Source organism: Micrasema longulum, unplaced genomic scaffold (genome assembly GCF_059751315.1).
Source record: "Micrasema longulum isolate JH-2025_06_02 unplaced genomic scaffold, ASM5975131v1 h1tg000639l, whole genome shotgun sequence".
Classification (NCBI taxonomy): domain Eukaryota; kingdom Metazoa; phylum Arthropoda; class Insecta; order Trichoptera; family Brachycentridae; genus Micrasema; species Micrasema longulum.
This window is the reverse complement of record NW_028277835.1, coordinates 1422009-1449096: the sequence shown is the minus strand read 5'-3', so window position 1 is coordinate 1449096 and position 27088 is coordinate 1422009. Positions and strand designations below refer to the sequence as shown.

The 27088-nt window shown below is 30.9% G+C and overlaps 1 protein-coding gene across 2 annotated transcripts in view; it reads right to left on the bottom strand.

Moving 5' to 3' along the window:
* Positions 1-27088, bottom strand: part of LOC148279966 (syntaxin-binding protein 5-like) — a 289500-nt gene that overhangs the window by 252843 nt on the left and 9569 nt on the right. The window contains exon 2 of one of the 2 annotated variants that reach the window (XM_088229139.1): positions 17696-17822. The exons of the other annotated variant lie outside the window; for it this stretch is intronic. Coding sequence (XP_088085265.1) covers positions 17742-17822 — 81 coding nt within the window. The 3' untranslated portion in view covers positions 17696-17741. Of the gene's footprint in view, positions 1-17695; positions 17823-27088 lie in introns of those variants that run through there. 2 annotated transcript variants of the gene reach the window in all.

The following is a 27088-nucleotide window of genomic DNA, read 5'->3' as shown; positions in this document are numbered from 1 at the left end:
AAATATATTTATTCTCATTTTTAAATAAACCACGCACTAATATTATCTAGATAAATAATTAAATAAATTAAAAATAACAGCCTATTGTAGATATAATTTTCAGTCATCACAGTTCATGGACTGGTACCTGAAGTGTAAAACTGATCATCTTACCTTCATGTAACAAAAATGATCAAGATACGCTGCGATTGGTGAACCAATTCAGTGCCCTGTGCACCCCAAGGTGCGTAAAGGGAATGATGATGATGATGATGACGTCATTAAAAAATGTATATTCAACTAAATATTTATAACTTTAACATCATTTGACATTGTACGGCAAATTGTAATAATGAAATATAATCAATTTTACGGAACTAATAATATTTTTACTAGTCCCAATATTCATTATGAGTATTAAAAAAAAAACATGTTAAATATATGTAAAATTAATACAGTTGAAATGCTGAAATACTAAAACTTTTCATTATATTATTTTCAGTGAAATAGTAGACGTTTTGCGTGTTAATACAATTTCCGTAGCTATTTAGTTGTCACTTCTTGTCAATTCAGATAGGAAAATTAGATAATTATAAATGACATTTCAGATATACAAGCGATCACCTTATGCAGAGTGACAGTTCAATCCGAAAGAGAAATATATTTTTAGATGGATTTTCATATAAAACAATACGTTTGTGTTCATAAAACATTTTTTTGTACAATATTAAAGAAATGCTAGCACAAATCTACATGAAAAAAATGGCTTTTGACATTCAAAAGTTTTACATATTTCATTACATCAGAATATATTATTTTTTTTAGAAAAAAAATAATATTTGCGTTCTTGTGATTTATCCAAATATTTCATTTTGAGGGCCATTTTCAACGAGTTGTAAATAACTTAATATTAGAAAATGGAATCAAGTTGGGGTAGAGTGGGATTCAAACCACGGACCTTTGGTCCGTGAGTCCGAGACACTAGCCACAGGACCACAACCCGACTATGTTTCAGATTTGGGTAGAGGCCATACGTTTTTATGAAAAATCGCTAAAATCACCATAATTTATATATACTATGGAATAATTGAATGGGTGGAAACAGAGTGCATAGGACAGCGACACGTGGAAAAAATTGGAAGAGGCCTATATTCGCCGGTGGAGAGAAACGGGCTGATAAGAAGAAGAATAAGAATATAATAATGAATCAAAAATTTTTAGAGGTTATAATTTGACCATGTTATGCAGAAACCGTCCAACGAAAAATTGGAAGGTAAATTTTTTATTTTAAGTAACATTGAATTGGGGACAGACACATGGTTTATAGTGACACAATCAGGAACAAACGATGCCTGTGAACTTGAAATAAAATAAAATAAACATAAAACAATTCAATTACTTATTTATATTTTTCGACCGACCGGTTTCAAAGCTACGCAAGCTATTGTGACGGTCCCCGTGAATAGTTCACGCCCTCCAAGCCCAGGTCTATAAAGAGCCTGGCTAATGTGTGGAAGGCGAGAGTCTACATTTTGCTAAATCTCGCCCTCCAGGCCCAGATCCGTAAAGTAGGGGGCGAGCTATTTAACATCCTCAGGTTTAACCAGTTGTCCCTCGAGGATGAGGCTCCTTTTATAATGTAAAGCATTACATTCACATAGAATGTGCATAAGTGTTTCCTCATCTGCACTGCAGAACCTACATCTAGAAGTTTCGGAAAGGTTCATTCTAGCAAGGTGTTTATTCAATCTGCATGATAACCCTCACTTAATTTCGGCTGGGCTTTATTAGGTCAAAAGCAAAACTTTGCGAGTTTCTTTTTATCAGTTCCTTCGCACGGTGTTGACCAGGTAGTTTTTTCAATAGCATTTTTATCAAGGTATACTTAACTTTTGAATCTTATCATATTTTATTTTTAACTGTGATTGAATAAATAAACATCGAACATATGGAGCTAAAAAATCAAGACTCTTTGTCATGTTGCTCTTGCAAAGATGGGAATTGTAATGTGAGATGGATACGATCTTTAAACTAGACAGGACTGGACTATAGAACATATTGTTTTTTTGGTACGTTCGTTAAATAGTAGAAGTTAAGGTTCTTTTAAAAATTACAATATAGAAGCATTGCTTACCGTGTGACATAATCAACATTTTGTCAATAAGGTCACAGTTTTAAGATTTTATTGGATGGTTTCATCAAAATTAAGAATAAACGTTATTCTATCTAGTGTTTATTATTTTGGTTCTTGTCTACAAAAACTTGGACAAACTCAAAATACTGTTGATAAACTTTATTAATTTAAACAAATAAATATGTATAAAATTTGACTATGCAAGAAACACTGATAAAGGGGGAAAATGGTTAAAGACAATTAAATACATAGTATTTTTGATGTTTGAAGCACTTACTTTGAGGAACATTATTATTTAATATATTAAAATGTAATACAATCACTTTGTTTTTATGTACCACTTATATTTTTTTATAACTTGACAACCAACTAGTTGAGTAAAGATGTATAAAAAACTCACAGCGAAATGTTATGTTAGTTTGTAATTAACCCAGAAGAAGGCATAGTATTGCCGAAACAAGTTGGTTGTCAAATTATAAAAAATATAAGTGGTACATAAAAACAAAGTGATTTTATTTTATTTTAATATATTGAATACATAGTATTTTACTGATTTCTTTTAATTTATGATTAAATTTCATTATTATATTTCGCAAGAAATATAAAAACTCAATACATTTATATTATTATTATCACCAAAATCTTTTTCATTGGGGTATTTTTATGCGTGAAAATATTTTTTAAATGAAAAATGCTGATGTTTCTAACTTAATTTTTTCACTGTTTTGTTAGTTGTGGCTTAGAAAAAAAAATCTAAAAAATATTGTGTTGATGTTTTGGGATGGATGTCTTCAGAAATTAAAAATTCACTATTAATGTAGTAGCATTTTTCTGCAGAAAATGGTCTAAATATTGTAGAAATGTTATGTTTTTAAAATCAATTAAATTCGATTAAAATCAAAATCAATGAAAAATAAATATTTGTGTTCTTATTTTTTACTTATAATACAATGCATTGTGTTTTCTTATATGCGAATTGCATTATCTAAGTAGATATACCTGTTCCAAGATATTACTTAGGTAAACCTATTCATAGCATTCTACTCGTATCAACACCTGCTGTCAAATTAAAATTGAGTTCAAATGAATTTTATTCTAAGCGAAGAGATTTTTTATTAGCATATGTCTACTGTTAGAGAGCAAGTACTTACCTTAATAATCAAAATAAGAAATGTGCAATTCAATTATATGTATTAATGGTTCGTCTTATTCCCCGTATGTTACCGAAATGAATCATATAGAGCACAGTAATTGGCTTCAGACTTTTCTGTCGGCCTTTAATTACTTTATCCCCCAAGAAGTTCACAGACATCTCAGCAGTGGACTTCCAGAACTAGAAAACCAGGGCCTCGATTATGATGGGAAGATAAAGACGTCATACCTTCACCTTGACGGTATAATTTTTTTTTTTATAAAAAGAAATATTTGCGTTCTTATGATTTACCCAAATATTTATTTTTGAGGGCAATTAACAACGAGTAGAGTGGGATTCGAACCACGGACCTTTGGTCCGTGAGTCCGAGACACTAGCCACGGGACCACAACCAATAACGCCTATAACGAGCAATTTAAGGGTGCGGCGGTGGACTTTGCTTGAAAACTGCGATTGCATCAGAGCCTCGATTATGATGGGAAGATAAAGATGTCATACCTTCACCTTGACGGCATAGTTGAAGATAAATTCCTTCTAGCGATTATAAAGATGTACTACCGACCCCCCACCTTCAAGTTTTGGGTAGGTACATCGATATGAAACAAGGAAAAGCTTAAGTCACGGTACACACATCTACGCTCTAAAATGACATAGCTTCAGTAGGACGTCATAGTTGAAGATAAAAGTCTCCCGACCGACTATAAAGGTACACTACCGTTTTGATGTAAGTACATCGGTTTATCCCGACGGGTCTAGAACCCCTCGATACGTTTATCTACGCATTAAAAGTGTCAAAAAATTTGTTCCACAGAGCAATTTTTCCTTTAGTTATGGTTTATTAAAAAATTTAATCGTTTTGAGGTTAGTAATTTTTTTCTTAAAAGCCTATTAAAAATATGAGAGAGAAACAAGTAAATTTTGAAGTCGAATTAAACTCCGACATAACTGTCACTTTAATAAAACGAACGCTTAGATATGAAAATAATGTCGCTGGATTTTGTCCTATTAACAAATAAAAGTATCTAGGTATCAGAAAGATACCACTTTAAATAAATAATTTAGTTATTATATTTTTTCCATCTGTTTTACTCTTTTTCCGAGTGTATGTATCGAGACGTTATAGGAGCCGGCTTTGTAGTCGATCGGTAGATACAAACAGACGATCGTTAAGCGTACCGTCGAGGTGATTTCCAAAAGCCATGTAAAATTCATGTTCAAGCGAGCATTTTTTGCTTGAATCGGGATTTATTGGAGTTTATAATCGTTTTGAAGTGAGCACTTTTTATTACAGAAGCCTATTTAAAATATGAATGAGAACGATTTTAAATGTTAATGACGTAAGGAACGCGGACGAATAGTTTGCGGTCATTCCATTGGCTTGTTTCGATCATATGATGTCGATATGACAAGTAGGTAGAACATACCGAGGAAGATACAGATAGTACAGAAGTTAAGTATACCGTCTCGATATAATATACAGATGAAGATAGCGTTCATAATCGAGACACTGGTGCCTTGCGAATGAAGCAAGCGTAGTTATATATATATATATCATTTTTCTATATTTATTGCAATACTTACGACTTACGAATACGCTTATTATTTTTTTAAAGAATAAATCTGAATATTTTACTATCCTTCACACTGATAAATATTAATTACTACATAGTTTATTGTGTAGATTAGTACATAGTAATAGTTTTTAAATAACGCAAATATTTTTTTTTTTTAAATTAAATCAGTTAGTGTATAAAAATATAAATATGATAATAATATAAAACAATGATAGTGGTTAAAAACAAAGTTGTTTTATTTATTTTATTATAATATTATCAATTACGGATTTTATAGCGAATCAGGGCAAGTTCACAGGCATGGGTCGTTCCTGATTGTGTCACTATAAACTGTGTCTCAGTTCCCAATAAATGTATATACAAGGTTACTAAAAAATAAAAATTATAATAATAAAAATACGAATACAGTTTCATATCACTTTTATTCATAATTGTTACCAGTGACCGGGGTTCTCCGTCGTCAGTCAATAGTCTGATGATGTCGGCAACGACGAAATTGAAAACAATAAACAAAAGTGGAATGAAGTTATATAAGTATAAATAATAAAAAGAAAATATTAATATTTTAATTTAAATGCAGTTAAATCTATTGATAAAACAATAATATTGGTATTTCTTCCTTTTCACAAAATCTAAGTCAGGTTCTATTCGATATATTCTGATAAACGAATGTTTCAATGAAAGCGTTGTTATTATCCTAGTTTTAATAAAGTAGTTATTATTGGTTGGCATAATGTGATGACCCGATTTCCACTGCATAATGATCTGGCTTCAATACAAATATCGTGACATGAGATTTGTATTTGTCTATTTGTCGAACGATATGAAGGTTTCGTTAGGTACCTACTTATATATTATATAGGTAACAAAGAGAACTAGTTATCACGGAAATGTACATCACGGGATTATGATGCATTATGTTATTGAGATGAAGCGATTCAAAAGAGACAGGTTATCGCCATCGACATCAATAATCCAATAAAAATAATATGTATCTTTTGCAAGCGTGGAATTTCAAATTTGTTTGCATTGCAAACCTAATACTGACGTTTTCACGACTTAAGGGGACCAGAAAGGTTTGAAATTTCGAAAAAATCTAAATTTGTTTTTTACATAATCAATCTTTTAAGAACATTTCGGCGCAAACAAAACTTCGATATTTGCAAAATTGAGTTCAGGGGAGCCAAAAATGTAAGGCGGTGCATGGCCGGCAGAACGCCCGCGATCAACTTACCGCTAGTTTTGCCGCGATGACTCAAGAATGGCTAAAGACATCAACTTCATTTTTTTTTAAATTAAAAATAAAGAGGTTTTACATAAACTAAACCAATGCCGGCATATAAAAATTGATTTTTTAATACCGTTTTAACCACAATAACTTGAAATTTTTTGAAAGTTTTTTATTTCTTGGCCGCCATTGCTCTAATTTTGACAATTCTTTACAGAATTTAGGTTCATTCTAAAGAGGAAGATTTCATCAATAAAATGGTGCTAATAAAATTTTAAAAAAACTCCAACTCGTTCACCCGGAATTGCGACAAGAAAAAAGCAGTTCGCGAATTGCGCGGTCGCCTTTAGATATAAATATCCCTGGCAATTATTAATGTTTTTGGAAATTTCGAAGCTTGTTTTGTTTATCAAGAATGCATAAAAAATAGGTATGTTTATTTGTTCGTCCACAACCATTCCAAGTCATTAAAATCTTACCCAGTTTTCGGCCGTTGAAACCTTTCTGGTCGAGCGTTTAAGCATCATAAAATAAACTGAACAATCAACAAGAAAAGTTCAATTTAAAGATTTCGTTATTGCAGAGTTGCAGACGAATGTCTAAATTCCGTTGGGTAATTTTCTAATTATATAACAAAGAAATCAACAGATGAAAGAACCGTAGAAATGAGGAAATTCAAAGTTCAAACACAGGCAGTGAACCGAATGTTAGGTGATAATTTAAATCAGCTAACGGCTGGTAACGAGCCCTATGACTAGATATTTGTGTTTCTTTCACAAAACAAAAATATCTACTCGCTTCTTGAGAGAAAAGGCGATCTAACTTTTCTTCATACAAACGTATTCCTGTATTTTCTCCCTGTATTATGGTACAAGAGCAGTGATTTTTACGCACTAAAGATATTTACCATTGGCGTGTCTCTACCATTTTGGTTTTTCGGTCAATTGTTTCAGGAGCTAAATTTAATTTAAAAAAATATAAAGAAATTTATATATTCCATCCAAAAATCTGTTTTATCGGCCATCTTTGGACGAACTTCTTCTACTCCCAACTGAAGGAATGTCTCAATCGGATATAAAAAAAATGTATTTAAATGCTCTTCTTAATGCTTGGCAATCGCAATGGGAATCTTCCCCTCCAGGGAGCGCTTAAAATTTTCTCGGGTTATCCGCGATCACTGGACTACGCAGTTTTGATCAGGTCGTGGTAAATTTAATGACAAATTATTTGTATTCAATATTGTTGATTCCCCTTCGTGCTGCTGCGGATATCCAAATCAATCTTCTGAACACATTCTGTACTCTTGTCCCTTTTCCCCTCTCTGTGATTACCGAATCACTCCGTTCTCGATACTATCCGTGGCCCTGTTATAGGTCCTATCAGATAAACAGATCTGGTGGCTTCCAAAATGAATTTCAAGGCTTTTGAAAAGTTTTGTAATAATTTCGGCGAATTGATCATGTCCAATCAATTTGATCCCAGCCAGAAAAGAATTCTCTTCCCTCTTTTCTCAATCTAATAAAGTGCATATGAACGTAGTTATGCAGAAAGCAGCCAGCCATAGAAAAGTGAAACTGAGATAATAGCATTTTGTGAAAAGAGTAAATATTTAAATCATCAAAATAGTTGAAAGGTTTTTGACTTTAACAAATAATAAACAATCAATACATTAGCTTTTTTTTAATACAAACAAAAATCTAATTGTGTATTTGACCAGTTTTAATCATTTTTAAAATTCCGTAAGATTTTTTAGTGCTGTGGGTGTTTTCTGCAAATTTAGAAATGCCGTTTTTGTGAGCGACACCATTTTCAGAAAGTGATTACAAAATTGTGGACTGGCTGCTTTCTTCATAACTACGATCATATTATGTACTTCTGGATTACCTTCTTTCAGCACAAACATGCTAATGCTACAAGAATACTTTTTTTCGTTTAGCAACAATCAACTTTTCAGTGTATGGGGCACCGCCAAGGAGACTTATGTCCTCAGATGCGGTGTGCGGTATGTGGTGGGCAAGCTGCCATATTTGGACGTAAGGTACCGTACTGTCATGTAACAGATGATCGATCAGTTTGCGAATGCTGTGATAATTAATACGTTTAACGCTGATTAAAAAAAATACAAAAATTGGTTAGTGAGCATGGGTTGAGAGATATCAGAACATTTGTTAAAATACATTTCATAAAAATATATTGTAAAATTGTATTCTAATTTATCATCATTCTCTTTCTGCACTTAATGGTGCATAGGGCACTGCATTGATACACCGATCGCAGCGTATCTTGATCAGTTTTTTTTTTACATTAAGGTAAGATGATCAGTCTTACGCCTCAGGTACCAGTCTAGGAACTTTGAAATATTATGGTGTGAAAACACCCTTTTAAATAAATGTTTCAAACATGTAGGGAATCGAACCCGAGACATTTGCATGATAGGTAAACGCGATGACCATTAGGCCACGAGGCCGACACTTTCCCCCTCTTCATTGCGTTCACCAGTAGGTAGTCATGGTTTATTTAGCTGCGCACAAAATAATGTCTGCCTGCCTTAAAATAGGTTATACCTAGTTGGGCAGACTACACATCATCCACAAGAAATCTACCTAAAACGTGTAGATAATGAAATTGTAATTTTATTAATCAAGTATTTTAATTATTAATACAAACAAAAATCTCTGTAGTCGTATGTATTTTGCCGCAATGAAGTCACCGTCGGATATTATTTTTTGGAACAGAAAACACAATACACGGCAGGGCGTATTCTTTTAATCGTGACATTATTGGTTACACCACGATAAGCGTTTGACTAATTCCCGATACGGTGCTGTTTCCGACAAATACAAACATTGCGATTTTAAAACCCACCGTAGCGTTTTTAGCTTCACAATCATCGGCACAAAAGTAAATTAAATTTCGATCACTAGTTTTGATTACAATTCAATGTTTTATGCGGGGCTTGATCTATCTAATAATTATTACAATGTTTATTTAAAGTAGGTACCTAATAAAATGAAAATAAATTGTAAGTAATATTGTATAACCTAGCCAATGACGAAACGTATTCTTACAAACAAGAACATGGAAAACAGAATCGCGTTTTGCATTAGATCATTATTTTGCGTTTTATGACAATTTACTGTTAGAATTATAGGCACAGTTGTGTAGACTTAGAGCATTTGACTGTCGACTGTTTTTAGGAATTTTGAATGATTTTAGGATTTTGACTATTTTCAAGACTTTTGACTTGTCTATGCTTGTAACGTATCTGCTGTTTAAAATATCAATGTACCTACCTAGCTAGGTCGATTTTCATTGCTGATTGAACTGTTGTACAAAAGTTTGCTAGTTTTTAAGTAATGCAAAATTTTATGAATCTGCGGGGAGGTATTAATATCAAATCAAAAAAAAAGTTTTAAAATAGATGTTCAATATTTAATTTAAAAACCGTTAATTGTGCTTCGAAAGTAATGCGTTTTATGGTTATTATAGTTTTTGGGAATATACGAGTATTTTAACACCCACCTAAAGCACATTATTTATAAAAACACAAAATAGTACATTTTCATAAAAATAACTTTTTATTGTAATATATCACAATACAACTAAGAAGATTGTGGTTAAATATCTAAATTACAAGATATTTTTTAAGTCGGCAAAGAAGAACGTTTGATTCTGAATCAGAATATATCGGAATTATGCAGCAGTTTTGGAAAACATTTTTATAGTTTCGAAGTGATAAACTTCTCGAGTTTTTAAGGGTATCTGTGTATTAAGGTTCAATATTAAATACGTACTTACATTAACTGAAAGGAATTTAGTATTTTAAAGATAGTTGCCAAATTTAGTTGTTCAACTATACATCTAAAATTACATATATGTTTGTGCTGATAATGATAGCAGATAAGGCTTTTATCTTGTGTATTACTTGATAAATAACGTTTCTGAAAAAAACAAATTTCTTTCAGACTACAAAGTAATCTCCAAGAGATCACAAATAAAAGCCCTTTAATAAAATAATGTGATACGTGAGAAGAAAACAACACGAAAAAGGCAAAACCACTTATAAGGAAAACAGCTTCCTCGCGCCATGTTTATGTCCGATTTTTTCACTTCCAGAATATTCTACCGGTTTTGTTACCCTTTAGGGAACATAATAAAATTATCAACGGCAGCTGATAGTCAGCAGTAGACAGAAGTAGGCACTTCCCACGAAGTGACTTTCAAATCTCATCCTTCCACGCCCGCTAGATGGACAATTCGACCTTGTATCTTTGTCTCCAGGGTCAGATTAAATAAATAATTCTAGAAATCACTTCATATGTTTCCCCGTTATTTTTGCATTTTAAATCATGTGAATGTCTGGCACAAAGGAAATACTCGCCTCGTAAAGTAAACATCCGCTTGCATTATTAGTTTAGTGCGGAAGAATACGGAACGATAAAATTACGCCATGTTTTTACGTGTCAAATTATGAAGCAAATAATCAATGGTGATTGTTTCAACTTTTTATTTTATCTTAAATTAATGGAGACAGATTTTCATTAATTGATTGTACACTTCATACCATAAAAAATATTTTAGATTACTCTTCGTACACCTCGTACACTGAGGCATGAAATATAAAAATAGATTGATTTTTTCAAAACCCATTTTCTACGTGAAACTAACTTTTTAAAAACCAAAAAATTTTTCTATGAAAAATAATGTCATCAATATTAATTTCGAGAATGAACAATTTGATTGGGTACTTGATTTATACGATTTTTTCCCGTAGTACGATAGTTCTTTTGCCTAATGAAGCGCTGTAAACCCCTTTTCGTAAAAAAGAAAATTATCGTTATTTAATTAGTAGAGAAATTCTCCTATTTCAGATATCTTAAATGAAAAGCTCTAGAAATGATAGTAGGGTCGGGGTTTAATTAACACTTCAACTAAGAGCCATGTGTTACAATCTTTCCCAACGACCTCCTTCCCTTATAACTATCTTTCCACCCTCCATATGTATAATATGTATGTAGTCTGGTGGTATAGAGTATACAACCAGGCTAAGGGTGCTGGCGTAGTTTCGAATATCGATAATAATTTTATTACGACGTCTAGCTTAACCTCTATTAACATTCTGAACGTGATAAGAAAACCAATTGTGTTTCATTGGGTCCTCGGAAAAAAGAATATAAAATGTCTAATCTAATTACTAACCATTTTATGGAACCATTTACGACATCCAATTAAAACCTACAGCGAGATGACAAGATACAAATTCCTTTAAAATTTTTGTTTTATCGCGATGTAATAAACGGGGTGTTTATTAAATTATAAAGTCATTGAAGAAATTCTACAAGAATAATATTTTATCTCTGACCCACAAAAATCTTTTAGTGCTATTTTAAACAAGGTAAACGAAAAATAATCAAATTTTTATCTTCGTTTATTAATATATGCTACAATTTTTAATAACAGCGTTAAATACTTAGTATCTAAGTTAGCTATTAAAAATTATAAATAGGAGTTCATTGAAATTCACTATTGAAGTAAAAGAAGAGTAATACTCAAATCCCTAAATAGTAATATAAGTATTACTCGTCATTTATTTATATCTATAATAAATTACGTAACATCATTTTTACGTTTGGCGGATATGAGGAATCAAATAATTTATAACAACAACAACAACAAACCATCACTCCGTTTCCCCGTAAGGGTAGGCAGAGAGGATAGAACGCCACAACACTCTATCTTTGCATACAGATCTCGCTTCCTCTACATTCATACATCTTCTCATGCACACGCGCCGATTATTCCGACTTTTGACATGTCCATGTTTAAGTATTTGTTAGATTTGGTATTTTGTTAAGTTTGACTTCATTATTCGAACCGGGTGTCGGTCCCGTGGCTAGTTTTTCAAAATTTATTTATCAAAAATATTCGAAGGAAAAACGATCGGTCTTACGCTTTAGGTACAAGTCCAGGGACTTTGAAATATTCTAGTGTGATAACACCCTTTGAAATAAATATTTCATATCAATTATGTTGGGAACCGAGCCCGAGACTACTTGCACGGTAGGCAGACGCGCTGACCATCACACCACGAGGACGACAATATGATCAAGATAAACATCCAAATACCGATATTCATTTTCAAAAAACCTCTGGTTCTAATACGTGATTTTAAACTCTCATTCAAGGGTTGCGGAAAGTGATTAGATATAATATCAGTTACCTTAAAGCTGAAAGGCTGGAAGTCACATTTTTTGCAAAGTTGCATTATGAATGTCATTTTGTTCATATATTCAGATTCTATTAATCCTAAAAACATTAGAGTCCTGCGGTATCCTACTGCTGAACTAACTTGTTCTAAAATAAAAAATATAAGACTGGAAAAGAAATCAAAAGCAATGTCCCAGAACTGCCTCATGTACAAGGGAATAAAACTATTTGAAGAAATGCCAGAAAGCATAAAAAATGAAATTAATGTAAATCTATTTAAAATTAAATGTAAAAAGTATATATGTGAAAAATATTAGGTAGTAAATAGTGTTAATAGTGAATATAATTGATGGAAATGTACATATGAAACAGTTAATATTATAAATTAGGATACTAAGTGTATAATAGTGATAAATTATGTTAGAATAAGCATAGATGTAAATATTGTGTTGTAAATATATATTAGACTATGTAATACATAGAACTAAATAAATAAATAATAAAAAATAAAAAAACACCAGTAGCGCAGTAATAATACTCTTGCTTTCAACAAAATTTAACGGGTTGCTGGTATTAAAGCAGTGGATTCCGAATAAATTCCACAATTTTTATAACAAACTACCTATGACGCAGCAAGGGATTTTGCACAAAATTATGTCTTAAGCTAGGGTTTCCTAGGACAGCGGTGCCCGTATTTTAACGGCCGTAGTGAACGGTGATGCAGTGGACAGCCATCGTAAAAGTGATTAGAGAGTGGTTTCCTAGGAAAACGGTGTTAAATGGTGTTGATAACACCGTTTTCCTAGAAAACCACACTCTATTCACCTCTACGACGGCTGTCCACTGCATCATCGTTCACTACGGCCGTTAAAATACGGGCACCGCTGTCCTAGGAAACCCTAGCTTTATTGTCATAATCCACCATACTCCACCATTATGTCATTTCTTTTGCCGTTAATTTCACTATTTTATTTTGTTTTTTTTCATATGCCGTTAACTTTCAATTAATATTTTATTGCTATTAATATCATGTCATTAAATGTAGATACACCTGTTATTTTCATAAATAATCAATGGAACTTAATTCAATGTTTTTGCCTGAAGAAAGTTTTATAAATACAATGTTTTTCATTAAATATTCTACAGTACATTTTCTGAAATTAATGTATCAAATATTTTTGTGTACCAGATATTATGTTATTATCTTATATATACTTACTGTAAACTAATTTTTATTATTTGTTTTTAACAATAATTTATTAATACTATTTTTTTTATACGTATAAGTATTTGTAAATGTATATATTTTTTTGTTTAAATTCTTTACAAGTTATTTACAATTTGCTTTTTAATTCGATTACTTTTCTTATATCCATATATTTTTTTTCTTTTTTACTATGTAAAGTTTCACTTTTTATTTTGCATAGCACTATGCTTTTTATTGTTTCTACATGTATACAAAAAAGCGTTGTTTATCTTTTAAATTATTACTTACTATGTTTGTACTTACCTGTATATTTTTTGTAAATGCCCCTTGGGCGTATTGTAAAATTAAATAAATAAATAAATAAAAAATAAAAATAAATTACTTTTCGTCCAAGGAGGAATGAGGGTGCGGACCGGGCGGTTAGAATAAAAAACATTGAAGTCGCATAGTTATTTGATAGTCCATACTTTAAATGTGTTTTTCTTAAATATTCTTATCAAAAGCGTATGAATAAAATTAAAAAACAGCAATAATTTGTGTTTTTACTTCGAGAGATACATTTGAAACAGTTTTACAACTTCAAACCGCTCTCCTGAACAATTTACCAAATGTGACTTCCAGCATTTCCAGATATAGTGGTATGATTTTTTTTAAATTTTATGCTAACACTTACGAGTATAACGAGTTAAAATCAAACTACAAACAAGATTATAATGCTTCTATGAAATTTTCAGCAAGTTCTGTGGCAGTTATTGGTCGAATGGTAAAATCGCACGCTGGCACTGTATGTACATAACATCCATCCTAGTTTGGTCGCCATTCTGGCGCCCCGCCAGCACGGTACGCGATGGTGTTGGAATAATTTTGCAACTCGTAATAATTCGCGTATAATGCATAACGTACATCTGCTGCCTTCTATCTTCTTCTTCTTCTTCATTCCCTTTCCGCACATAATGGTAAGATGATCAGTCTTACGCTTTAGGAACCAGTCCGGAAATAATGACATTTTCAAGCGTAAAAACACCTTATTGAATAAATATTTCATTTCGACAATAGGGGGAATTGAACCCGAGACCTCTTGCATGGCAGGCAAACGCGCTAACCACTACACCACGAGGCCAATATTTCAGGCATAGCGAAACATTCTTCTCAAGATCTTTTTTATTATTTATATTATTTTATAAAAAATATTTTTGATACAAAATTAGTTTAAGAGTCCTTCTCACTAGGAAAACCTGTTCTAAGGAGTACTGAACGGTGTTATTTAAAAAAAATATATATATTACACATGTCATTCAAATTTATTTTTATTTATTTATTTAATCCAATATAAAATACAAATACATAGTTTACAAAAATGTTTATACAATAGGTACGGTACATTCAATATAATTTTATTTTTATTTATGGATGGATCCACTCCACTGGCCCACAGGCACGTTCCGGAGTGTCAGTGTTTTATTTTTTTTTACATAATTGTACATATTTCACACCAATTGTGTAAAAATTCAAAAGAAATGAAAAAAAAAACAAATAATTTAAACATACCTACACCAATAAAACGCAAAAGGATTTTCAAGAAACTAAAATTATATTCTTATGTATGAAACATATTCCAAAATACATTTTTAATTTCTTCTATCCTAATTTTTTTCAGCCAGGTTTTGATTTCTTTCAAAATATGTTTTTCATAAGTTAACTTAATTTTATGAGGGAGCATATCAAACAATTTGGCAGAAAAACAATCCTTGGACCTTCGTAGTGTTAAGGGTGGAATATTGACATTGATATTATTTCTTCCCTTTGTTATATATTCAAGTTCCTGAGCATGGGGATGACGATGTCCACCTCCAAATCTGTCTAGCAGAATACTTTGAGCGTATTATTATTATTATTATGGATAACTTACACAGCGCTATTTTCGTAATATAATATCTTAAAGTGCTTTACAAAGTGACTATAGATAAATAAATTTTATTGAAACTTTTAAATTTGTAATTTAAATTAAAGAGTAAAACAATTTATTTTGTTATCTCACGCTACGGATTTATTTAAATGATTTAGAGAACAAGTCGGTTCTAATTTTATTCTGAAATAACACTTCATTCTCACAGCTTCGCACTTCTGCTGGGAGAGCATTCCATGTCATAGGGCCTGCGATCGTAAATACGCGTTCACCGAATTTATTGCGCTGTTTGCGTAGATATATAATAACTTTTCCTCTCGCCGTAGACGTAGCTGATCTAAGCGTTCCCTTAGATACTCCGGAGTAGAGTTGTGGAGGCACTTATACATAAGCCAACACAGTTTGTATTCCACCCTCTGTGGAAAACGTACCCAGTGTAATTCCGAAAATACTTCCGGTGTGTGTCAATGCTTCATTTAGGTAAAATTGTCTCGCAGCACGCACCTCCATACACTAGAACAGCTGTTCTGACGAATATATATATTGGGGGGGGGCGGAATATGATATTTGGAAATACATTCTGTAATGAGAGACTTTATGATGTATGCCGCACAACCTCTCTAGTTAACTCCACCACGGGTTGCAGTGGATTAAAACAGAGCAAAGTACAGACTGACATTTTGATTTGAAAATTTAGTTGCCAAAATATGAAGCATTGCCTATGATGTCTAGAACGTTCTAAGAATATTTTGAGAACAAATCTACTAAGCAAAGAATTAAGAATAGTCCAGAAACCGCATACGCACATCAAACAAAAAGCGACTAAACTACTCATAAATGAATAGGTTTACGTTTCGACCCATTAGTTTCTTTGTAGACGTCGCTCAGTACGCAACTCCTGATTTGAATTTAACTATGCCGTGTTGTGTCCTTCAAAGTGTAGAAATACTGCTAGGATCTTAAAGAAACAGGATACAATCACAGTTCATGTGTAATTAGCAAATGAATGTGTATGTAACAAATGCATTACTTAAAAATTGAATAATTTTTCCATTGGTCAGATTGTCGAAGAAACAAAATAAACGTTTCGTTAGTGTTGCCAGGGTAGTAAATTTTTTTACCCTACTTTGCCCATCTAATGAGAGAACTAATGAAAATTGGATCTCGGATTTAACAACTCTATCGTGGATATTTGACCGAAATTATCTTTAAGATATCAAATATTATTTAACATGGTATAAAAATATCCGTTTTATGTAAAATAAAATTTGTTTTATATTTTAAGTTCAAAGTTATTATAATTCAATTACTCTTATTAAATGACCCTTTACTTATCTACTCTGTTGTGTCAATCAATATTTCCGCGTGCACAATAAAATTTTAGAGAAATTACCAGATTGCTTTTTTTTACCTTACATTTGTGTTAAAATAATATTTTTCTGGGGGGAATTATTGGACATAGTCTGATGTATTCAAATATGATTCTACACTCCTTCTGGACTAATATTAATTTTTAATTAATTCTATGCTATTTTGGAATCGGTATTTGAAACCGACGTTTTTTGCTTCATTAATTAAATCGCAAAACTTATTTGCGAGTGCCTGAAATATAAATAAGGTCCAATTTAACTTAAGGAGATAATGAGAAAATCGACTACGGCGAATATTTAAAAATCGACGGAGGAAAAAACTCCCGCTTCGGCGTCACAAGAAATTCCCAACTTCCCCCGAAGGATATCTTATGCATGCGACTTATAACGACGTAATTTCCAAGAGCGGGAATTCCGTCGCACCAGATTTTCTGGATAATTCTCCAAGTTCCCGAGTGAAGCTCTAGACTAGAGCAATGAATTCTCAGTAGCGGTTTTCCGCACTTGTTTTGCATAGCACATCATTGTTATCTGCCGTCGGCATAGTAACATCGATATATAATCAGCACGAAACAAATATTAGCTTAATCTGAGGTCATATTCACAGTCAAATGAAAATCGATGGTAAGCCCTCGAGAGTTGAGACGAGCTTCGGAACTCGGAACAATGCGCGGGTTATTAATTTAGATCGAACAATGCCCCGCCCTTTATGAAATATGTTTAACGAAGATGCATTGTTTAACGCGATCATCAACGATATGCGAAAATTTAGAACTTATTGCTTGTAATTTTAATCATTTCAGCGCGCTCTATGGGCAGTGTTATTATGCAATAATACAAAGTGTAAATACATAATTTGTTTTATTTATTTGGGTAAAAAACAACCGTTTATACATATAATTCATAGAGAAGATAAGGTTACATTGGAGCTTAAATTGTAAAAACAGTCAATATTCACTTTCCACAGCTATGTAAGTTATTAATCAAGTGTCATTATCGGGCGGCCTCCGTGGTGTAGCGGTCAAGACGCTTGACTCACGCACGGAAGGTTCCGGGTTCGATTCCTGGTGAGAACATAAAAAATTAAATGTGATTTTTCTCAAGCCTGGGTTTTCTGTGATGTAATTAACCACTGTAATTGGGCCTTCTGGCCTGTGGAGGTGCAAAAATAAAAAGTAAAAAAAATAAAAAAAATATAATAAAATTTATTGAAAAGTTAAGAAATGTCACTTATTCAGAAACTGCTAATAAAATATGTCAATATAATAACAAAGTAAATAAAATTAAAAAAGAACGTATATAAAAATAATAATAAAATATGATAACTCGTGTAATAATATTGAAAAAGGTACAAAACATAAACATGAATATACATTTTTTATGGCATACTAATATATTAGGCGTATTATAAACGCCTATAAGTAATTTTCTATATTTAGTTTAGGAGAAATGAAGAGTATTGTAATAATGACACGCTCTATAGAAAAAAGAATTCTTTATTGAATTTGTTCTGCGCCATTACTAGAGATATTTAGTCTATCGTGTCTATTCGCAATGCACAAAATAATGGGTATATTTGGTAACGTTGATACGAATAGGCTCTACATAAATAATAAGCAATTCTTCTTTTATATTAATACTCTAGTGTAAGCACATATAAAATGTTTAAAACACTTTTTTTAGGAAAATCTAAATTTATTTCCATATTTTTCTTTCTTCGGACTGAGTTTTGTATGGTTGGATTCAAACTGTTTTGAAAACTAGTTGTTATGAAATGTTTTCTGTCCTAAACATTAAAATACTTACCTGGTACTTTTACACCCCAAAAACTTGTAAAATAGTTTGCAAGTTTAAAATGTTTTGAACGATTTACCAGTCCTAAAAATGCCTATATAAACAAAAACGCTTTTTGGTCAAATAAAACAAGATAGCTTATAAAACTTAACCGAGGAGTTTTGTTGATATTTTAATAAAAATCATGAGTCAATTTAGTGTTTCATAGAAGTTTTAATGATCGAATACGTAATTTGCTATCATAATTTAAATACACTTTGTCTTTTATATGATAAAATAATTAAAAGACGTGACCCTTACAAATTTTAATTGCATGCCTTAATCTATCCTGTTTAATATTCCACCCACCTTCGTATTCCCAAAGGTATTTTTATTAATTCTTCATAATGCAAAATGAGAAAGATAATTATAAATCATTTGTAATAAAGAAGGGAGCACATCTTAACGTTAGTTGAATTTATGGGTATTACATTTAAACGTTTAAATGGGTCTCGTACACGTAATAGTTATAATATTACAAAAAAATGGTTAATAGGTACTTTTAAATGGCTTAAACTTTTTCCAAGGACAAAAGATTATGCCGTACATTTTGTAAAGGGTAAGAAAAATTACTGTTGACTAAAAACTTGTTTTTTGACACAATTATCATCTCTTATTCGCAACAAACGGCGCATAAGCAACTGTGTTGGTACATACTCCAATCGAAGCGTATTTTGTTATTTTTTTCTACACAAAAGTAAGTTGAATAATCTTTCGCTTCGGATCAATGCAAGTGCGAATAGCTCATACTAAACCGTATCTCTTCAGATATCGACATTTTTAATGTTACTGAAAGACAGTTCAGAGAGGATAGCTTTATTTTACTTTCAAGTAGAGTTTATTTTCCACGGATGAACAGCAATTTGTAGGACAGGAAATTGTTCCGAAAAATTGTCACAGAAATATATGGAAGGCTATCTCCACAGGATAATGACAGGACTGTAGGGCAATAGCGATTTGCTTGACGCGTGCGTGTCTCTCCTGTGTTTTTTTTCTGCTGAAAATGTCAGGAGGAAAAATGTTTTTTTATTATTTAGATCGTTTTTTTTAACAATTACAACACATCTTGGTATAAAATATTTCGCAAAATTGTTAGTAACAAACGTCATCGTGCGTTCATTTTCGCAGCGCTCACGTGTGAAAAACGGCCGAATTTGCATATTTTCCCAGCGTCCTGTCCTGCGTGGTCGAGGCTGTTCACGTAGATGGGACAAGACAATATTGTCCTATCAATTGTATTGCCCCCATGTAAACCTAGCTTAATTACTGGGTATTTTTATTTTACTATGTTTCACATTAAATTTGTATTTTCGTTTTATATGTGCCTTGAAATATATATTATGTGATGCATTTAAACGTATTAAATATTCAAATAGAAATTTATAAAGGAAATGATAATGCTGATAACTCTATTATAATTCAATATTATAATAAAAATGTAAAATGACGCAAAAACACTGTCCAATTCAACACGAGGAAATGTTCAAAAAGGCTGTAATGAATAGTGGTGGAGGTGGGTAGAATAAAATGGATTTCCTCATTCGCCCAAACAAATATTGAATCACCTGCTCCACGTTATGTTCTTTTATTGTGCGTTTTATAATATAAATAATATAGGTATAGAGAAATTAAATATAAACTTAAATACGTATTGTTTAAAACTGTCTTTTTAACATTTTGTCATTTCTCTCTGTATATTAAGTCTGTTTTGTATATTATCACATGTAAAAAAATATATTGTCAAGTGTCTTTGGCACGGGTAACTCGAGAGAGGTAACATCAATTTTATTGTTTATAATATGAAAAAAAAAAATTAAAAAAAAGAAATTGAAAGAAACTGAATATATAACAAAGACATATTGGCAAACGTTATCATATAAGAACTGAAAAAAAAAGTAAAACTTTTATGTTTTAGGCGAGCTAAAAGCTAAAATGAATTCACTTTAAATTGAAAACACGTGAAACGTAGAACTGTCGTATCCGACAGAAAAGAAAACGATATTTTTATTCTATATGTATTTGTTCCTTATATCATATTTATTTATATTATTGTTTTTCCGGAAAATGATTTGTCGTAAAAATATTGAAAATACATTAAGGCTTCTTAGGTTAATCCTTGAATATGATACAACATTTGATTTACTTTTCTTATGATTTTAAACAATGAAGTCATATGTTTCTATAACAGGCCTAAATTATACTATTATTTTATAAATTAAGAACAACAGATTATTAATCAGTATATATGTCGCCGCCAAATAGTTAAATCAGCCACTCAATTAGGCGGCTGGGCTATTCACTAAATGCCGGCATTTAACTGAATGACTAACAGACGCTTTGCCAAAATGTTAATGGCAAATTTCAACAAAAGGGATGAACGTCGCATAGCTACATTAATTTTAATATAACAATAATAATTTATTTCAAAAAATATAAATTTTGTTATGTAAAGTTAGATTTGGTTAGGATAGGTTGGGTTAAGTTTAATTATAAAAAAACGGTCTTTCTACGTAACTCAATCCTTAATTTAACTCAATAAGTTATGAAAAAAACTTTTTTTTTGTTATTATTTTTAGCGGCCTCCGTGGTGTAGTGGTTAAGACGCTTGACTCACGCACTGAAGGTTACGGGTTCGATTCCCGATAAGAACACAAAAATTAAATGAGATTTTTCTCAAGCCTGAGTGTTCTGTGCTGTAATTCATCTATGTTATTGGGTCTCCTGACCTGTTGTGGTGCAAAAAAAGTTAACCCAACCTATCCTAACCTAACCTGGCAGCTTTTTGTTTGGCCGTTTCCAAGGGTCTAGCTTTCAATCAGTCAGCTCGTTGAACGTTGAGCTATCTTAATTAATTCAACAAACGGTCTAGCCATTCAGTTGAATGTCGATTTTTAATGAATGGTGGGCTCTAGGATCCCCTCAAGCACCGTCTCCAAATGGATTTTTTAACCACAGAGTCTTTTAAAAGAAAGCAATCCATATTTTATTAAACTTCCGAAAAACTAGATTTCCCTTTGATTGAAGTGTGCATAGGTCCAAAATTATTTGTTTTCGGGTAAAAAGAATTCTAATAAATTACCTTCATAAATAAAAAAATATTAAAAAAAAACAAAAGTATTCAAATCCGAGCTTAAGAATCATATGAAACCCCTTCCATCCTAGTTTCCACGATGTATTCATCGATTTTTGTAACAATATTTGTATATTACATAATATGTTACCCATAAATATTTTTGTAAACGTTTTTATATAAATACTACAAAAATTATGTAACACAATAAATTATTTAAAAAAATACAAGATGCTAATGATATTCTACTACAATATTAAAAAGGAACCATTTACTGAATACAAGATACTTTTTAGCCTCAACTTCAAGATGATAACATTTTACTGCTGAAATGCCGTTCATATAATTTCCCAAAAAGTGTTACAAAAATGAAAAATGTATTCAACCCTCACTATATTATATCGTTCACTGTTTCTAGATAGTAACATTGAGTGTTTATTTGTTATTTAGGTTCATTTTAGTTTCTTATATCAAAAAATTTAAATCGTTTATTTTTTCAATGTACCTATGTATATACGTGCCGTAATGTAAAACTGAATAAACTATGTTTTATTTATTTATTTATTTATTTTATTTTATTTGGGATTTTTACAGCTATTACATAAACAAAATAATTAGAAAAATCTTAACAATACTAAAGCCAATTAAAAAAATCCACTGTAAATATAATGACACATAATATATAAGAAAAGAAGTTTAGTAATTGTATTTGTGTGACGTTTGTATTCATGTGTGTGTGAATGTGTGTATGCGTGAATGAATGAGAGAGGGGATACATGTGCGTGTGGGAATGAATGAGGGAGAGGGTGCGTGTGTATGGGTACGTAAGTATGAAAATAATATATTTGCTTAAAACTTGTAAATTGTATTAAAAATGATACAATAAAGAGCTTAGTAAAAAGTTAGAAACCTTTTTGTTAAAATTCAAATGACGAAATGATATAAATTGTTTTTTTTTTTTTTTTAAGTATGTTAAATTTCAAAACCGTATTCTGAAAAAAAAAAAAAGCATTTTATTTTTTAAATTTAACTGATACACATCGAATGAATAATGTGCGACGAGTCCTATACAATACGGTAGGTTTTTATGCTATGTAATGTAAAAAACATAACAACTAAAAAATATATTTAAAAAAACAAACTTCTCTAAACACGAGAGCATCTTGCTCCATTAGACAGGTAGAAACGTCAAATATAAAAAATACAATAGAACTTTTTTTGATTCAATAAATAAAAATACACATAATTCGTAATTATTCGTTAAACTTAAACTGAAGATTCCAACGGTTAGTTTCGTATTCAATAATTGTACGTGCATATTCAAAACTTAGAAAAGTGGGCCGGGATCGTACCTAGCGCCTACGTCACCCATACGATGTGTCACACCTTTAACCTGTTCAAAACATGACTCTTGACAGAATTTACACGACATTGACTTTATGTTAACATTACAGGTACAGTGTACGGTCTACCGTGAAAATCTGAGTGGTTTAGATTGATATTTCTTGAAAATACATAGTTTAAATTTTAATTTATATTCATTTCTTTTTAAATATATACCTATAGTTTTTAAACACGAAACAAGTTAAAAAATTATTTGTTTTAAATTATTTTCTATTTATTTCTTAAGCTATAGTCCTTAAAATATAGGTTGATTAGAATGACAGCTGTCAAACTAATTTAATTAGTGATGGGAAATTACTGATCAAATCGACGTTATCAGTTATTTCATGCAATCCTGAAACTCTGTTTCCGAAAATTGATATAAAAAATGAAAAAACAAGCCTATTATAGTGTGTTTAACATAATTTTTCACCAAAAAATGAGACATTTATACTTTTTTCATGAACAACGTCAAACGAATATTTTTTTCATTATCTCTAACGTTTTTGCAAAATGACATAACCTTGTAAGAACGTCGTTAATAATTAGGTTTATTTTAGTTTTTTTTTTGTTTTAAAGCTGATTTTATACATCAACGTTGATTTATGTTTCAAGCATTGTAATAAAAAATAAACTAACACGCCAGATACAAATGATTTTTCGTGTGTCAATATAAATAACGCCTTTGACGTTACTACAAAGTTATGTCGTCACTTTTTCTGACAACTGTCATTCTAATCATGTTACATTTTAAGGACTATAGCTTATATTACAATACATAGTATATATACTAATATTTACACTTATTTTACAGTACACATAATATTTATTTTTTAATTCCTTCAAACTTTTTTCATTCTTCATACATTCAGGCATCTCTTCATACATTTTCAAACCTTTATACATAATACAATTTTGAGATTCTGTCTTTTTTTTAATGGCAGCCTATTCTATTTAGCACTATCCTATCAATGAAGTATATGGGCATTTAATTGTTTAAGAATTTAAATATAAAAACAAGCATATTATATTACAGTTTTTTTATTATTGTTATCCAATTAAGATCGTCTCGCATTTTTTCTATTTTATTATACCTACTTTTCTTTAGCACTATTCTCATGGTTCTGTTTTGAAGTATTTAAAATGTATTAAAATTTCCGTCATTGCCTAGTAATAATATAGTTAAGCAGTAATCTATATGTATAAAAAAAATGTATTAACAAATTTATATTAAAAATAAATCATGAAAAATTGAATTACAGGAAAAGTATTAGATAACAATATATATAGAACACATATGAAAAATTATTTCAGAAAAATTATAAGATAATAATAATACATGTACACATCAAAAACAGAGAAAAAATTGTGTTTTGATAAATAAAATTTTATGTCGACTTTAATAATTAGCTTTAAACATTTTTGGTTTATTGTTAATTTCATAAAGGTTTAAATTTACCGATGAAAAAAAAATAGCAGTTTGTTTAAATTTTATAAGAATTCTGACGTAATTGATAAAATAATGAAACCTGATGTCACTTTTGATGGTTGTTATTTTTTACCTTGTTTATAAATAATAGTCCGTCCGTGACCCGATCTCGGAGAGGCATGAGGCATGACTAATAAATGAAAATGTTAACGATACAAAACATCGATGTATCGCAAAGAATAATAAGTAAGGCAGCAATGTCATCATCACCTGCAATTGCATGCAATAATTATAAATAATATTATTTCATTAGCAGGTCGATAGAACTGTGCGGGTATCTAAGTGAATGACTTATTCATTTTGTAAAAATAGTGTAACATTAGAGATCTTTGATTTTTCAACTACAGGACCATAAAAAATGGAAACCGAGTTGTAGTATAGCGTGGTATGATCATTGAACCTCTAGGCCTCGATTACAATGGGAAGTTAATATTTATCTTTAATTTTATCTACAAAGTAAAATTAAGTTTTCTGTATGAAAATCAGAATATGCATACATTTTTTCTTCTAAACATGTTCAATTATATAGGTGCGAAGGTTTTCACGGTCACTGTTATCAATATGTTTCTTTTTTGGGTGATACCATGTGTGTTGGATTTGTTCCGAATAGAAATATGTCTACTGTCGACTGCGACACAATACAAATTACTAGTACTTAAACACATACTTTTTTTATACAAAACGCTCAGTTTACCCTGAAGATGGCTCCTGCAATGGTAGTCGAAACGTCGGAACAAATCCAACAACACGGTATCACCCAAAAAAGAAACATTTTAATGTTCAATTATAGGTTACCGACAAAGATACTTTAAATGTTCAATATTGATGTTTTTGTTGATATTTCTTGATAAAACTCCGTAGTTAATGATTTTGATAAAATTATAAATAAAGTTATCAATAAAGCTTCATGGATTAGTTTTACTTTTTTTTGGGTGTATTTTCCACTCTGTTGTATTTCGCCATGTGTTATTTCCGATCTTTTAAATAATAAATACAAACAGTAAATTTTGGAGTCCCACAAGGATCTATTTTGGGTCCACTGTTATATATTTTATATATTAATGACTTATCACTGTATAATTTTAAAGGGAAAATTATTATGTATGCCGACGACATTGGACTTTTTTATAAAAATCAAACAGACGTATTAACAAACAATGACATAAACGAAGACCTTACTATATTGACTAAATGGACAAACACAAACTTACTTACACTTAATGAAAAAAAATGCAATATTATCCATTTTGAATCTAGAAAAAAATGTCACAAAGTAGATGCTTACATAAATAATGAACGACTAACTGAAATTGAACATGTTAAATATTTAGGACGAACAATAGACACACAATTGACATGGAAAATTCATATCAACAATTTAATTAGCAAAGTGGCAACTTTATCGAGTCTATTTTTTAAAATCAAAAACTTTGTTCCAATAAAGGAAAAAAAAAAATGTATGAAGCATATGTTAAAACTAAAATATGTTATATGCAACTACTATGGGGAACAGGATATCAAAATGACATAAACAGACTACAAAGACAGCAAAATAAAATATTAAAGTTAGTATATGACCTTCCCTATCTAACAGCAACTAAAGAACTTTTTGAACAAACTAAACAATTAAACGTAACTGAACTCTTTAAACTAGAATCTTTAAAATTTATTCATAAATTAGCCACTGATGTAATTGTAGACGAAGAATTAAAACTTGAAAAAAATTGTAGTAAACATGAACACAATACGAGAATTTCAGAAAAATATCATATACAATCTTTTAAAACGAGAAAAGGACAATCGAGACTTATAAACCATGGACTGAAATTATACAATAAACTACCAAACAAAACTAAACAAAAGACTCAGGCAACCTTTACAAAAGATGTTAAAAATATTATTATTAACAGTAGAATTTGAATTTTAAAAGTGAAAACATTTTGTTAAATGTATGTAACCCGTAAGGGTTTATCAATAAAATTTAAATAAAAAAAAAAAAAAAAAAAAAATGCTTAATCCCAATTTCGGTCCGAAAACTCCCAAAAATGAACTGTTTAGCAAACTAGTTGTAAATATTTATGTTTTCTGTCCCCTGTTAAAATACTTATTCGATCTTTCTCCAAAATATGTTAAAATTAGTATAAAAGCTGTAAACGTTGTAAACAATTCACCAGTCTTGAAGATGCCTACTTAGGCGAAAGCGCTCGTTAGTCAAAATAATAAAGAAGTAAAACTAAACCAAGAAGTTTCATTGATAACTTTATTTATAAGTTTATCAAAATCATTTAAATGTTCATGCAAATATACTTATTTTTGAACACCAATTTCGATTTTCACTTTTTAGTTAGTCATAGATAACTCTAGTAACTTCCCATTGTAATCAGGGCCCAGATCCGTGAGTCCGCGACAAACCAAAAACTGCGTTAAAACTTTAAACCACTTTTAATTAGGGACGAAATGAAATATTTTAGAAAGGAATATTATGGATGTATCAGAATTTACTGTATACGATAGTTAATAAAGGGCTGGCTGAACAAAAAAAATAAGTTACAAAG